The sequence below is a fragment of the Schistocerca cancellata genome, chromosome 3, assembly GCF_023864275.1.
Source record: "Schistocerca cancellata isolate TAMUIC-IGC-003103 chromosome 3, iqSchCanc2.1, whole genome shotgun sequence".
Classification (NCBI taxonomy): Eukaryota; Metazoa; Arthropoda; class Insecta; order Orthoptera; family Acrididae; genus Schistocerca; species Schistocerca cancellata.
Window position 1 is genome coordinate 208,062,057 of NC_064628.1, and position 15,441 is coordinate 208,077,497.

At 41.7% G+C, this 15,441-nt stretch overlaps 1 protein-coding gene across 1 annotated transcript in view; it reads left to right on the top strand.

The window, feature by feature from the left end:
- LOC126176226 (spondin-1-like) overlaps window positions 1–15,441 on the top strand; it is a 499,217-nt gene that overhangs the window by 241,389 nt on the left and 242,387 nt on the right. The window contains exon 6 of the mRNA XM_049923370.1: window positions 5,595–5,718. Coding sequence (XP_049779327.1) covers window positions 5,595–5,718 — 124 coding nt within the window. The remainder of the gene's footprint in view (window positions 1–5,594; window positions 5,719–15,441) is intronic.

Genomic DNA, 15,441 nt, shown 5'->3' on the forward strand with positions numbered 1-15,441 from the left:
TGTTTAATTTCGAGATTCCGAAATTTCTAGTCTAAACTATTTGTAATAATCTGATTGCCTGACATCATAAATACTGCGAGTATAGAAGTGCTCGAAATGATCTGATTGGCTGCTTAACATACTAGCCAATAGGAATTCAGCAGAGTTTCAGTATGGTTTTGTGCCTCAGGTCTATGAACCGATATAGCCGCTAGGGAGCCATCTTACGATTACTACCTATGATAAATCGCGCTGATCAAATTTGTACCTAAATGAAGAAATCCGAGCGCTTAATTGGTTCTCGTGTAATTGACGAAAAGCGACTATAGTGTTGACCATTTTGAGAAAGTGATTTATTTTAGGAGATTTCACGTGTGAAGATTTCAAGTCGTAAATAAACTCCGTGTGCGGGTTTGTGCAAATTACGAGACACCGTGGCGAACACTTCTGTATAAGGAGACAACTGAACGACTGACTGCGTTAACTCGCAAGGAGTCGTGGATCAGTGACCGTTTAGGACGTTTAAGATATCTGGTCGAACTAAATATCTTCTGCTTACTTTTGGGTGTGAACTTGTTACAGAGACAGTCAGTAACATTGCATAATTAGTGTCGGGATATTAAATAAGGACTTGATAGCCATTTTCTGTGTTCTAAAGACAATAAACCAGCTTACAGGAAATTTTACACATTTTTCAAACGAATCATGCAAGAATCCCGAACGCCCAATAGCTTAACTAACTAACTAACTAACCCATGGACTGGAGTTACGTGGCCTTTGCGTGGTAGGGATTTAACTGACTTTTCTTCAAAGCTGCTTTTATCGGCTAAACCAGTATCTACTATCGCAGAGTCAGCGGGCAGACAACCTGAAACCTATCTAGGTAGGTGGACTGATTGTTTAAAGGATAGTCGGAGAGCAACCCGCTCCGCCACCCTATGAGAACAATTTGACAGAGCACTGGGAGACGAAAGGCGAAACAAGGCCCCGAGAGTCGGTGACATTCCATCACAACTACTGCTAGCCTTGCGAGAGCTAGCCATGACCACACTTTTCCATCTGGTGTGAACGATGTATGAGACAGGCGAAATTCCCTCAGAGTTCAAGAAGAATATAATAATTCCAATTCCAAAGAAAGAATGTGCTAACAGGCGTGAAAGTTACCGAACTATCACTTTAATAAGTCATGGTTGCAAAGTACTAACACGAATTCCTTTCAGAAGAACGGAAAAGCTGCTAGAAGCTGACCTTGGGGAAGATCAGATTGGATTGCGGAGAAATGTAGGAACACGTGAAGCAATACTGACTCTACGAATCACCTTAGAAGACAGGCAAATCTACGTTTATAGCACTTGCACACTTAGAGAAAGCTTTTCACAGTGTTGACTGGAATACTCTCTCTGAAATTCTGAAGTAAACAGGGGTAAAATACAGGGAGCGAAAAGCTATTTGCAAATTGCATAAAAACCAGACGGCAGTTATAAAGAGTCGAGGGGCACGAAAGAGAGGGAGTGGTTGAGAACAGAGTGACACAGGGCGGTAGCCTGTTCTCGATGCTATTTATCTGTCCGTTGAGCAAGCAGTAAGAGAAACCAAAGAAACATTGTAGTATGAGTTAAAACGCATAGAGAAGAAATAAAAACTTTGAGGTTTACTGACGACATTGTAATTCTGTCAGAGACAGCAGAGGGTTTGCAAAGAGCAGTAGAACGGAGTTGGTAGTGTCTTAAAAGAAGGATATAAGAACAATATCAGCAAAAGCAAAACAGGCATAATGGAATGCAGTCGAATTAAATTAGGTGTTCTGAGAGAATTAGATTAGAGAATGAGAAGCTTAAAGTAGTAGCTGGGTAAAGTATAAGGTTTTTTTGGCAACAAAGAAACTGACGGTGGTCGAAGTAGAGAGGATATAAAATGTAGACTGGCAATCGCAAGAAAAGCGTTCATGAAGGAGAGAAATTTACTAACATCGAATATGGAAGATTTTTCTTAAAGTATTTGCGTGGAGTGTAGCCATGTATGAAAGTGAAACACATACGATAAGCAATTTAGACACGAAGAGAATAGAAGATTTTGAAATGTAGCGCTACATAAGAATGCTGAAGATTAGATGGGTAAATCACATAACTAACGAGGAGTGAAACACATACGATAAACAGTTTAGACAAGAAAAGAATAGAATATTTTTAAATGTAGAGCTACAGAAGAATGCTGAAGATTAGATGGGTAAATCACTTAACTAACGAGGAGGTACTGAACAGAATTGGGGAGACAAGAAATTAGTGCTACAACTTGACTTAAAGAAGGCATCGGTTAATAGGCCGCATTCTGAGATAGCAAGGCAACACTAATTTAGAACTGGAGGGAACTGTGGGGGGTCAAAATAACAGAGGAAGACCAAGAGATAAATATAGTAAGCAAATTCAGAAGAATAGAGGTTGCACTAGTTGTTCGAGATGGAGAGGCTTGCGCAGTATAGAGTAAGCTTGAAGAGCTGCATCAACTCAGTCTACGGACTGGACTACAACAACATAATAATAATAATAATAATAATAATTATTATTATTATTATTATTATACATTAGTTATAACAGTAAACACAGCAAATGGGTTCACTATGTTCGATTTCGTATTTTATCAATATTCGGTCACTTCCCATAGGACTGTGTTATGTATCGGTTGATAATTCTTGCAGATCCTAGTAAAGTGACTTTTGGTAGTTGACAGACGGATATTTTATCAATGCCAATTGTTAAAAAGTACCTACTAAGATCTTTTGGCTCTGTTTCCAGTACACCGAGAACTACAGGGACTATTTCCATGGGTTTACGTGGGAGTCGCAATAGTACGATTCCTAAGTCATCGTATCTGACAAGTTTTCAAATTGTTTCTCGTCGATAACCTGGAACAGGAATTTCAATGATCCACATTCATTTTGCTCCGCATCTGTGGTGTCTGGTGTATTTTGTTGCAGGAATCGATCTGTCTCAAGTCGGAAGTCTCATTGTAATTTGGTATGTTCGTTTTTGACAACTTGTTTTGGATTGCGATCCTTGTCACCGGGAAGTGGAAATTTTGACATACTTTCCAATGGATCATTCGTACACATTTTTGTGTCTGCTTGTAATCAGTCTGCGCTATCTTTTTGCGACAGCTCAAGATATGGTCACCTGTTTGGTCAGCTTCTTTTCAGAGTTCGCAATTTGGGTCTTTTGATGATTCCTCAATCTGGTTTTGATGGCGTTAGTAATAATGGCCTGTTCATGAACAGCAAAAATCAGTCCTTCAGATTCCTCTTTAGTGTTCCATTGGCCAGTTAAGTTCAGGTATTTTCTTTATCTGTTTTCTCCTCAATCTCCCCCGAAATTTCCCATTCAGTGCTTTACTGCGCAGGCTGTCAGTCCGGCATTTACAGCTTTCCAGTATTGACTCTTGGTTTGCTGTAACTTGAGAAGCTTTCTGTTTTTGACCTCTGTCAGAGCTGATTCTTTGCTGTCTTCCACGTACACTGCTAATACATGCATCTCTTCCCCCGAGTGTCTGCTTCACTTGCAATAGTGCTCTGCCGCCTGTTTTTCTGGTCAAGAATGTCAACGTCACTGCGAGGATGTAGGGCACCTTGAAATATCATGAGTTTCCCGTCCAGGTTATCCGTCTGTACTTGTGTCCAGTTCACAATGCCTGCAGAGTACCTTATGACAGGTGTGCCCCACATATTGAGTGCTTTGATGGTATTACCTTCATTTAATTTGCGTTTAAAAATTTTCTTGATCCTTTGGGTGTGCTCTTTGCTGACCATACTTTTTTAAATGCTCGTGCTTGATGTTGTCCAACTGGAAAATGTCTAGTGGCATTCCATTTGACATATCGATGCCTTCACTTTGAAATTTTTCCATTGTTTAGTGGGAGTTTGACGATGATGTTTGGTTTGTTGGGCGCTCAACTGCGCGGTCATCAGCGCCCACACAAATTCCCAATTTTATCACTGTCAAATTTTGTACACAATCCAATCTATTCACTGTCACAATTCATGATGATGATGAAATGATGGTGACAACACAAACACCCAGTCCCCGGGCAGAGAAAATCCCCAACTCGGCAGGGGATCAAACCCGGGACCCCGTGATGCAGAGGCAGCAACGCTAGCCACTAGACCACGAGCTGCGGATGTTTAGTGTCAGTGTGACACAATTGTCTAAGCCGAATCCCATGCTTGTCTTTGCTGAAGATTAGAAATATTTTCGCCAGAGTCTGGGTATCAATGTTAGATTTTCCATAGAACTTCAAGTCATTCATTTATAACTGGCTCCTGAGAATTTCTTGCTGTTTGATAGTCCAGCTTTGTTTTCTGTAAGATGGTTGACATTGGGATCAAGGTGATGATATACAGCAGTGGGGTAACTAGTCTCCCTGGCAAATGCCTCTCTTGATGTTTGCTAGTCAGTAACTTTCTTTTTCGACAAACAGAACTGTTTTCCAGTGTTCTGTTGCATTTGCTGTGAATGTCCTGACTTTTTTTTCTGTCCAGATTGTTTCCACACGCTTTGAGCTCAGTCAGAGAATACCTTGATTTCCATGTGTCGCCACTATCACACATGGCAGGAAACAGAGCATAACACTGATTGTAAAATGCCGCAAACAGCAAAAACTAAATGACATGGTCAATTTTGCTTAAATTTGCATATGGTACTAATGTTAGGTTATGCCGTCCTAAATGCAGATAAGCTATGGTTTTATTCACCAAAACAAATTTCTAGAGTACGGGATAGAAACATCCAAAAATTCCGTCCTCATGTTCATGAGATCCCCTAAATACAAACACTTATTACTACGAAATCTTACGCTACCTCTAAATCTGCCCTCCACTCTATCACGATAATGTCTTTCCTCTTCATGAATAACGAAGTAGTTGTGGATGCTACTTATGCCATGTGAGTGTAACAATTGTTGTAGGTACTTGTATTTGATAACAGTCTTATGGCATTATGAAAACAAGTAAATTTTTTGCTTGAAAGCCCTTTCATTGCTACAAACCTATATCGCAATTAAAGAGTGAATCCTTTTCATGGCAGTGAACGTAGTTAAATCAGTATCAAATGAAGGCATTGTATAGAATGCGTAGGCAATATACAGAATGCCTGAACATGAAATAACATGTTAAAATTAGAAATAATATGTGTATCTAAGTTAACCTAAAACATGAAAATAGTTGTAACTGTGTATGTTTGAAAAAGACTTATCTTGAATTAGGTGTGTTTTAATAGTTTTTAAGAATTACTAATACATAACAAATAATTTAAAAACAAATTATTAACAATTGTTGCAAATGTATAGCAAACAACAACCGAATTTAAACTTTCAGTTTTTATATACTTCGAAGCTGTTCTCCTTTTATGCTCCGTTTATTACACTAAGCACAACTGAAATGATATTTTGAATGACAAATAAGTTTTTTACGCAGAAAAACCTGAGGTTCTGTCATTTAGGTACCAGGATTAAAACGTTTACAGCAGTGATTTCTCCATTGTTCTATATTTTCGCAAAACTAACCATTGACTTCTCTCCTTTATGTTGGATTTTAGCTTCCATACTAACTGGTGTCTTTTTTTCCCTAGAGTCAAGAAATACGCACTATAATTAAAGCACGTGGCATAAGTTTTCCGAATGTGACGGGGAAGACGTTTGCAGTTTTCCGTGTTGACCGGAAACATCACCTGGTCTCAATTGTTTCTATGATAGGTGAGTATGGGCTCTTTTAATTTTTGTCTGCATATGATACGTGAATACGCTAACATGTTCTTGTTATGATGAAACCATTTATCAAATGCATATATATAAGTGAGGCCACTGTATACCATGACATTTCTTTGACTGAGCTTGTTATAAGAATGGAGCAATCACAGCAAACATGGATCTTGCTTAAACTATCAACTCATGTGGGAAGAAGACTCTTTCAGGTATTACATGTTGCACAAAAAATGTGATTAAATCGACAACAAAGTAATGCTATGAATCAGTGTCGAGAATATTATATTATAACCTCTAAACATAAAAACGAAATAAATGAAGTCAAGGACACAAGAAGTGAATTTTAGGTTATTTATTACACAAGGATTGCCAGCACCGATAATCACACACAAGTAGACATGTGTCTGTTTAGAACTTGTGGTAAGGTGATGGGCTCACAGCATAATAATATTAATTGTAACCAAGTGTTGACAACACACATCAAATGTGGAATGAGGCCCAAATTATTTCGCTGTATTTCTGAGGTTCTGCTCTAAAAAGGCTTCAACCACTGACTATAGTCAGTGATTTTTGCTATATAGCTAGAGAAGGAGGCCGAAATGCACGCGTCAACTCAAGCAGGTGGGCGGTAGGTCTGAAACAGGACACGTAATGAATGCTATAAAGAAAAGTAGGTAACTGCTGGAATACTTAACTTTAATCCATCATTTGTATACAGCATTCTTGATGATACAAGTGAGACTTTCTCTAGAAATGGTTAATGGCGCCTTGCTAGGTCGTAGCCATGGACTTAGCTGAAGGCTATTCTAACTATCTCTCGGCAAATGAGAGAAAGGCTTCGTCAGTGTAGTCGCTAGCAAAGTCGTCGTACAACTGGGGCGAGTGCTAGTAAGTCTCTCAAGACCTGCCGTGTGGTGGCGCTCGGTCTGCGATCACTGGCAGTGGCGACACGCGGGTCCGACATGTACTAATGGACCGCGGCCGATTTAAAGCTACCACCTAGCAAGTGTGGTGTCTGGCGGTGACACCACAATTTTCACTATGTGATATTCTCTATGTCAACGTAACGCATACAAATAACACTCAAAATTGCGCAGAATGCTCTCAAAAAATAAGTTAACCTGTACTTGTGATCAATTATCTGTCGGCATCCAAATGCGACATAAAGCTGACCGTAAATGTTTCTTACACGTCCTCGTTTGTATTCTTAACATTACAAATTATAGAATATGGTGCATTAGGAAGATGAAATAAATCTCATGTTCCAAACATAGCTCAGAAAGTCTGCCCAGGATCGAGCAACAGTAGTTACTTCTTCAGTTCCTTCAGTCAACTATTCATTTATATTTTTATTGGCAGCAGAAGAATATGTTCACCTCATTTGTTTGTACCAAGCGGAACCACAAAGAGACATAATATTCTTCTGTAAGGAAAGTAAGAGTCCCTATTAAAAGTGGATGGACTGTCATACATCGAAGATGACGTCAGAGGTTAGATACAGAGTACTGTAGCATTCTGTCTTTTGTTATACACAGTGTTATATCGTCCCCCATACCTTGGAATAACATGGAACTTCAGTAGAAGATATTCTCATACAAAATGCAGTTGTCCATTAGCTTCTAGGTTCGCTCATGTAGATATTGACTAAGATGTGCGAAAGGATGTCATCCTTTGATCTGCTCATTTATTGTTCTAAACCTCTGCAAAGCACTGATGTCCAGGTAGGAGAGTTTCAGTGACACATCTCGGAATTATGATCTCTTTTCTTATCCCATTCCAACAAACGAGACATCCATAGTCTAATAATGATCTTGGCAGAGTTTTGTATAATATCAGCAGAACAGAGTGATGAATTCCCCATCACATACCAACTACATCCATACATGGTGCTATTTTATTTATAACTAGCCTTTTTCCTGTGTCTTTGCCCACATATGCATTCAGCACATATACTGAACACATCTCCTCCTCTCCTTGTCTTTGCCCATTTCCTCCAACCCACTCTCTACCCATATCTTTCCCCCCTCCCTCCAATCATATCCTCCTCCTCCACTTGCTTTTCCATCTGCCCAATACCCCACTACACCTTGCAACTGCCTCATGCATCTCTCCCACCTCCTCAGTCTCTCTGTCCATTTCCTCCTCCCCTTTTCTCTGTTCATAGTCTCCTCTATCCATTTCGACCTGTCCCCAGCCATGATCATAAGCACATGTAGCCCCTGCAATACAGTTCCACAAAGCAGACTGAAACTGCTCCCACAACACACCTGTGACACAAGGCAGGCTCCAGGCCAGGAGCTTGAAAATTATTTATTTGCCCCTTATGTACAAGCCCCCATACAAAGCAGGATGATGCTGCTTCAACCCAACCCACTTGTCATGCAGGATAGCCTATATGTCAGAGCCTGGAAAACTGTTTCTTTCACCTGGCATGTAGGCTGCCCAGCACCACAGGTTGATTTGAAAGCCTGATACAGTTCACACACAACATACCTGTAGTGCAGAGCAGCCTATATGTTGGGGTCTGGAAAAGCACGTTTTTACCCTTATCTCCGCTCCTATTGGTGCTAGGAGGTTATAAACCCTGTGGTGCTGATACTCTTGTGACCTGCTCCTTCTGTGGCAGATTTGTTTGAAATCTATCCATGAGTTTGCGAGGATAACCCAGAAAAACATGCATATACTCTTGTCTATACATATAACAGACATATTCATTGTACCTAATCTGTCTGAAATGTACATCTTGAACCATGTCAGAGATAAGAATCCTTTGTGATGAAGAAGTGCACTATGGACAGCAATACAGTAGTACTGGTGATTAATATTCCAGCATGAGGAAGGACAGTAAATAACTAATTTTTAATTATTTATGCCTACATAGTAGAGTAGGAAGAGTACATGCTTGATTTTTTAGGTGGTCTGGAGTATACAAGGTGCAAAATTTGGTTCATAGAGCTTCCACCTCTCACAGTGACATCAGCTGTAACCCTGTTGGGTATCAAGCTGGTCTGAGTTTGGGTGAAAGGTACAGGTACATAATTCCTTGCCAGAGTTCACCAATGATAATTGCTAGCAAATGGTGGTATACCACTCTCACAGATGTCTTCAGTGGGTGTGTGATTTGAATAACATACCAATAAGAGCTACAGTCATACTCCCGCAGTATCAACATAGGTCAGGATAGCATGGTTCACAAGCAATCATGTGTTATCTTGTTGAAAGATAAGATCACAGAGTCTTGAAGTCAGGACACAGTCATTGCCTCCACATCTAAAAATGTAACACCTGCTGCCTAAATTTCCAGATGTGCAAACCAGAGATGATGGTGTTGTACAAGGGCCATATTGAAAGTAATGAGCAACAATTTTTAAATTTTTTATTTATTTTTTATACAAACCAAGTACATCACCTTCACCTAAGTACTTTCTACCACTTTTAAACATAGTCTCCATTTCTTTGCATTCCTTCTTTCTGCAAGTTTGGAAATGCCCTTACAACAAAAACCCATCCAGTTTATCGAAGAGACAGGTGCACTGCTTGCCAAATATCCTCCATATCTCATTGTGTTGGCCTCAGATCTGTTTCTGAACAGAACCAAAACGATTATAGCGGAGGATACTCAGTCGAGACTATAGGAAGGTTGCGGAAGACTTTCCCACATTATGGTTCGTCCACATTCAAGAAAATCAGTCGGAATCTTTCCTTGTCACATTTTGTGTAGGCAGTTCAAGGGTGACCACTACAGGCTGATGACGGTAAGCATGCTTCCATCTTGGAAATGTTTCACCCATCTCTTGTGACAGCTGACTCAGAGGGAAACATCTCCATAGGCAACGCTGAAGTCTTGAGGTGAATTTCATCAGCAAATTTTTCTCTTCGTAACAAGGAATTCAGTGGCAGGAACATGGAGGTATAATAAGAGGAGTTGTCATAATGTAACAAACTTGAAGCCGACGTCCACCATGTTAGTAGCCCCAAACATTAGCTTCTGGTGGAAGTATTTTCATGAAAAATGTCAGCTTGCACCATTTTCAGGTATACTACTCGTTCTGGTTGTAGTCTAAAGTGTAAAGGAATCACATTTTATTCGCATGTGGACTCAATCAAGTGATATTTTCTTTTGTAATATGAATTTAAGTTGTGCAGTACAGACGCAGTATTATTGTCAGAAACATTTCCAATTAGCATATATGAGGAACGCCGGAACAAAAACCGATAAATCCACATTTGCTGTTAATACAGAAAGTAACAAATAGTGATCTCTGAGTGGTTGCACAAGCTATGAGTAGAAGAAACAGACCATGATGCAGTAACAGGAAACATTATTCAGAGTGTCCAATCGATTACCAGATTTCTCTTTCCATTATCCAGATACTAAACACAGCAAAAGGGAGATAAATCTGGTTGTGATCCGACCGCTTGGAGTTATCAGATCGTGCTCCGACCGCATTGGATATATCGGGTTTTGTGTAGGCAGCGTAGTTCGATACTACCGTACTGCGACTATAGGCGTGTTTCGACACTGGTCATTTTCTGCCAGTCAAGTGAGGCAAACATCCAGACAGTAATACGGCTCCGTCATACCTACACATAACACGTTGGTGTTGTGGTATTGTGGGGTGTAAAATGGATGAAGGACGCATAGTGAAAGATATTAAGATAGGCGTGCGGCGACCCAGAAGACGAGAAAGGAAAACAGCAGTGGAACGAGCAAACCGGTATGTATGGTAAACGTATTGTCACACTACATTATTGTGGTATGAGGCCTTCATAGGTTATAAGGGTTGCTTGCTTTTTGTAGGTATCGTGATGCTGATCCTCTAGGATTAGACCTTGCATTGCCTTGCAAGCATAATTCAGCAAAGTTACAATGTTCAAGAAAATCGATGAAATATCTTCTTCGAAACAGGCAAAAGTTTTATCAGAACCATTCAAAAGTGGCTCAGGGCGTATTCCTTACTCGTTTAATTACAGCACATGCACCACGACGGCGAAGAGAGAGTAGAGTATCACCACGAAAGGAAAGGAGGGGACGTGCATTTAGCACTACATATTACCTAACGGATGTAAGACAAAATAGACTTGTATGTAAGGAATTGTTTATGAAGGTGTTTTCTGTCAAAAAGGATAGGGTGAATGCAATAACTAAGACAGTGTTTGAGGGCCGGATTCCTAAAGAAGGATGAGGTGGGGACCGGAAGTCGGTAAAATCAGCTGAGAAGAAGGCAAAATTGAGAGAATTTTTAGGTAAACTTCCGGCAACCGAGAGCTACTATAACAGACGTAAATCCAAACGTATTTATTTGCCTGTGAGCTAAGTCAAAGGATCCTACAGAAACTATACAACGATTCGGTTCCTCCGCATTTGCAGATCAAGAAGTATTTATGCGTTCGTTTAACATTGGTCTTCGGGCAACTTCTTCTGAAGCTTGCAGTACATGCATTGTACTAGCACAAAAAATAAAGGATGCAACCGTTACTCATAGGAAGAGAGTCTTAATGACGGAGAAAAGAGTACATACCTTACGTGCAAAGGTATTTTATAACTTGTGTAAAACCAATTATCCTGATTCAGTGTCATTCTGTTGTGATTTACAATAAGTCCAACCCCTGCCATGAACGCCTATCCAAGAATCACTTTATGCACAACAAATCAGTTTCTATACTCTTTGTTTCGTTGGAATGGACTCGAGAAACCCAATGTTTTATCAATAAACCTAGGATTTAGGTGGGAGAGGGGCTACGGAGGTTGGTTCAGCACTCCTGCATTACTTGGATTCGTTGGCATTGGACGGAACAAGAATGTTGAGATTATTCTGTGATTAGTGTGGGGGTCAAAACAAAAATTCTCGCATCATACACACCATCATGTGTCAACAAATCACTTGCACAATTAGAGGAAATAAATTTGACATTTCCAGTAAAAGGCCATAGCTTTCTCCCAGCAGACCGTGTGTTCGGTCGAGTTGAGGAGCACCTTAGGACAACGCCGGTTATTACACAAATCGACGAATATCAAACAATATACAAGGAGCATGGTACTGTACGAACCTTAGGACAGGACTATCTCTTACAAAATATTAAATCCCTTGGAGAATCCTACAAAAAGGTCCCTGTATTAATGGACATAAAACGATGTAACTTCAAAAAATACATCGTCATTAGGGAAAAGGACAGAACAGACAGGCAAAAACATTATTCCAATTTTTCTTTGTCTCGTGATGACTGGGTGTTGTGTGATGTCCATAGGTTAGTTAGGTTTAAGTAGTTCTAAGTTCTAGGGGACTGATGACCATAGATGTTAAGTCCCATAGTGCTCAGAGCCATTTGAACCATTATTCCAATTTAAATTCTACAGGAATTACAAGCATGAAATTGTTGTGAAAAGGAAATGGTTCTGCATTGTAAAGGGCCGCAGAAACCATCCATAGACACTGGAGACTGTACATGTACGGCATAATCTGACAGCGGCCAAGAAGCGTGATGTGCGACGTTTGCTGGTCAAGCAATTTGGAAGGGACTGGGCAATGGATGCTCGTTTCCTGTGGTACAAGAACCTGCTTAATGACAGTGAAATCCACGAAGCAAATGCAGATGAAGAAACAGCACCCGCAGATGAGCAGTGTGGTTGTTTGGAAGATGAACTGACATTAATAATATAATAACTATACTTCTTTACGTAATTATAAAACGTGTTTGTTGAACCAAACCTGCCTCGTGGTCTCAATAGTGCATTCCTTGCTGGACTACTCCAGGGCGGTCGGATCAAAGTCCTATAATTCCGAGCGGTTGGATCAAAACCAGACATCTCCATATGTTTTCAGTGAATGCTCTGGGTGTTGCATAAACGTCTATTGAAGGGAATATAATGTTCTACATCGTACTTTCTGTTCCTATATTGGTATTATACCTCATTCAGCACTTATGAAACCGCAGAGTTAAGCGTTTTTTTCCGAGCGTCAAATAACTGCTCCCCTGGAGTTATCGGAGTTTTGATTCAGTTGCGTTTTTCAGTTGACGATATAAACACTTGTCGCGTTCTGCTGAAAATTATTTTGCGGCAGCATGTACCACCCCCGTATCGCTCCCCTGCAGCTCAAACACGCGAATACAGCAAAAGTGGATGTATCGGATTTTGTTCCAGCGCTCGTCATACATTCTGTGGTCGCCGTGCAGTTTGTTACAGACGGCGCTGCTAGACGGTAAGAGAACTATTCTCTCACTGCAGGATATGGTTGGTGACAAGCAGAGTACCATTCTCTCATACCGAGGTATGAAAATTCTGCATTGGGCCGAAAAGCTAATTTTAGTTTTCGGAAATAAGACTCCATGGAGCACTTTACTACAAGTATGAGAATTCTGTATTATGTTAAGGATACCTCAGCTGACTTTACCCGCTGCCTTGCGGGAATACGTCACGACAGATGAGAGCTGTTCGAAACTTACAGCGTGAGACACGGAGGAGAAGTTGCGCTTCTGGAGCGATGGGGAGAGGCGGGGCTCAAAAGCGAAGACGCTTCTGTTTACGGGTAACTTCCGGGCCTACTCTCTGCCAGCGGAACTGACTATAACAAAGAAACACGGTTACTGTGTTGGCGCGAATCAGGTAGTATCTGCACATTCAGATAGAACTGCAGGAGTTTTCAGTACTCAAATAAAAAGTAAAAATAACTATTGCGGAAGATAAATTATGGCTTAGTGTCTTATAGACTGAACAACACAATTAAAATGTCACTTTTTTCGAAACCCCGTACTTGTCTCCCATTGGACACATAATTTTGAAATTTGATTCAAACGTGCCTACGACCTAACTCTGTAATGGTGCAAAAGTGTGGTGCCCTGCAACGTCACCCTTGGCTTCCGCGATGCTTTAAATAGCAAGGTGTCGACACATGCGAAATAAAACCCAGAGCCCAGTTCATGCGAAGTACAAAGTGAGTCAGTGATTCCACAATTGCACCAAATTTTACCACAATTCTGGCCGATGCCACCATGGACGTGTTGCATGATTGGAAGGTCGTCACGGCCCCATCTTAGGCACATTTCAGTCCATCTCCTGAAGCCTTTGCTGTGGAGGGAAGAAGCGCAACGCCCAGCTTTGAAATCACAGCCGGCCGGAGCGGCCGTGCGGTTCTAGGCGCTACAGTTTGGAACCGCGAGACCGCTACGGTCACAGGTTCGAATCCTGCCTCAGGCATGGATGTGTGTGATGTCCTTAGGTTAGTTAGGTTTAATTAGTTCTAGGCGACTGATGACCTCAGCAGTTAAGTCGCATAGTGCTCAGAGCCATTTGAGCCATTTGGTTTTCTAACGCGTGGCCGAGGAAAACATTTCAGACACACAGCCGCTCAGTATCTACACAAAAAGACCTCTGGGAGTGCCTTAAAGGGCGTCTAACTACCTCTACCCTTGAGACGTTGATTCCCACACACTTCGCGGTCGAAAACGACAATTTGCAGTACGATGAGTGACTGGGTGACGTCCTTGACAACCTTTGACACTTCTGGCACCACCTGGACTTCTGTAAAGAAGTCGTGGGTGTGTAATCCCACTGAACGTGATTGCACCCTTTGGACCGTACTCTGGTGTACCCACGTATCTTTGTTGAGTACTTTAAAATATACCTGTACAAAGGTAGCCAGTCGTCGATTACTAGGTCCCGGCATGACAGGCGCCCATGATGACACTCCTGAGTTGAGGGGCACTTTGTCGCTGAACTAGCGCCTGCTGACCGCTTGTGATATTTAAAAGGTATCGTTATACCTGGTACGCCGGCGCCTAGTAATCAAGGTTTGGCTGTCTCTGTACAAGAATATTTTAAAAGCGCTCAAGAAAGATGCACGGGTGGCGCTGAGGATGTTGCTGAACTGGAGTTTTAGAGGGTGCATTTTCCGTTTTATCCACGCATGTGTCAATGTTGCACACCTTCGCACCCTCCCCCCCCCCCCGCCACACTCCGTCCCCCCCCTCCCCCCTCCCCCCTCCCCCCCGCACTCCCGCCCACCCTTCCCACTCTCTCTCATGCCTCACGATCACGCCATAATAGAGCGCGAAACGAGAGAGGTGAAAAAGCATAAACACTGTCTGCTGCTTTGTATCATGTTCAAACTTCGTCGAATGGTTTCGAAGGATACTAGTGATTCCACTCTCTATTCTAGAGCAGAAATTGCGGTTGCACTACTCTCCAAAGGGGTGTTATCACGTGTAATGGGGCTCCAAGCGCACGGTGTCAACACTGAATCGTCCGGGAGCCGAAGGTTGTCGAGAACACCCTCCTGCTGCTTATTGCCGGCCGGGGTGACCGAGCGGTTCTAGGCGCTACAGTCTGGAACCGCGCGGCCGCTCCGTTCGCAGGTTAGAATCCTGCCTCGGGCATGGATGTGTATGATGTCCTTAGGTTAGTGAGGTTTAAGTAGTTCTAAGTTCTAGGGGATTGATAACCACAGCAATTAAGTCCCATAGTGCTCAGAGCCATTTGAACCATTTTGCTGCTTATTGCGCAGCGAACTGTCGTTTTCGACTGCGACTTGTATCGGAGTCTACGATCCAAGGGAAGGAGTGTTTCCATTGACGCCCTTTATGGCAGCCCCTGAGGCCTTTCCGTCTCGATAATGAGTGATGTTGAGACTCTGTTTTCCTCGTCTGCCCATAAGAAAAACGCTTGATTTCAACGCCTGGCATCGCGGTTCTGCCCTCCAACGAAGAGGCTTTAAA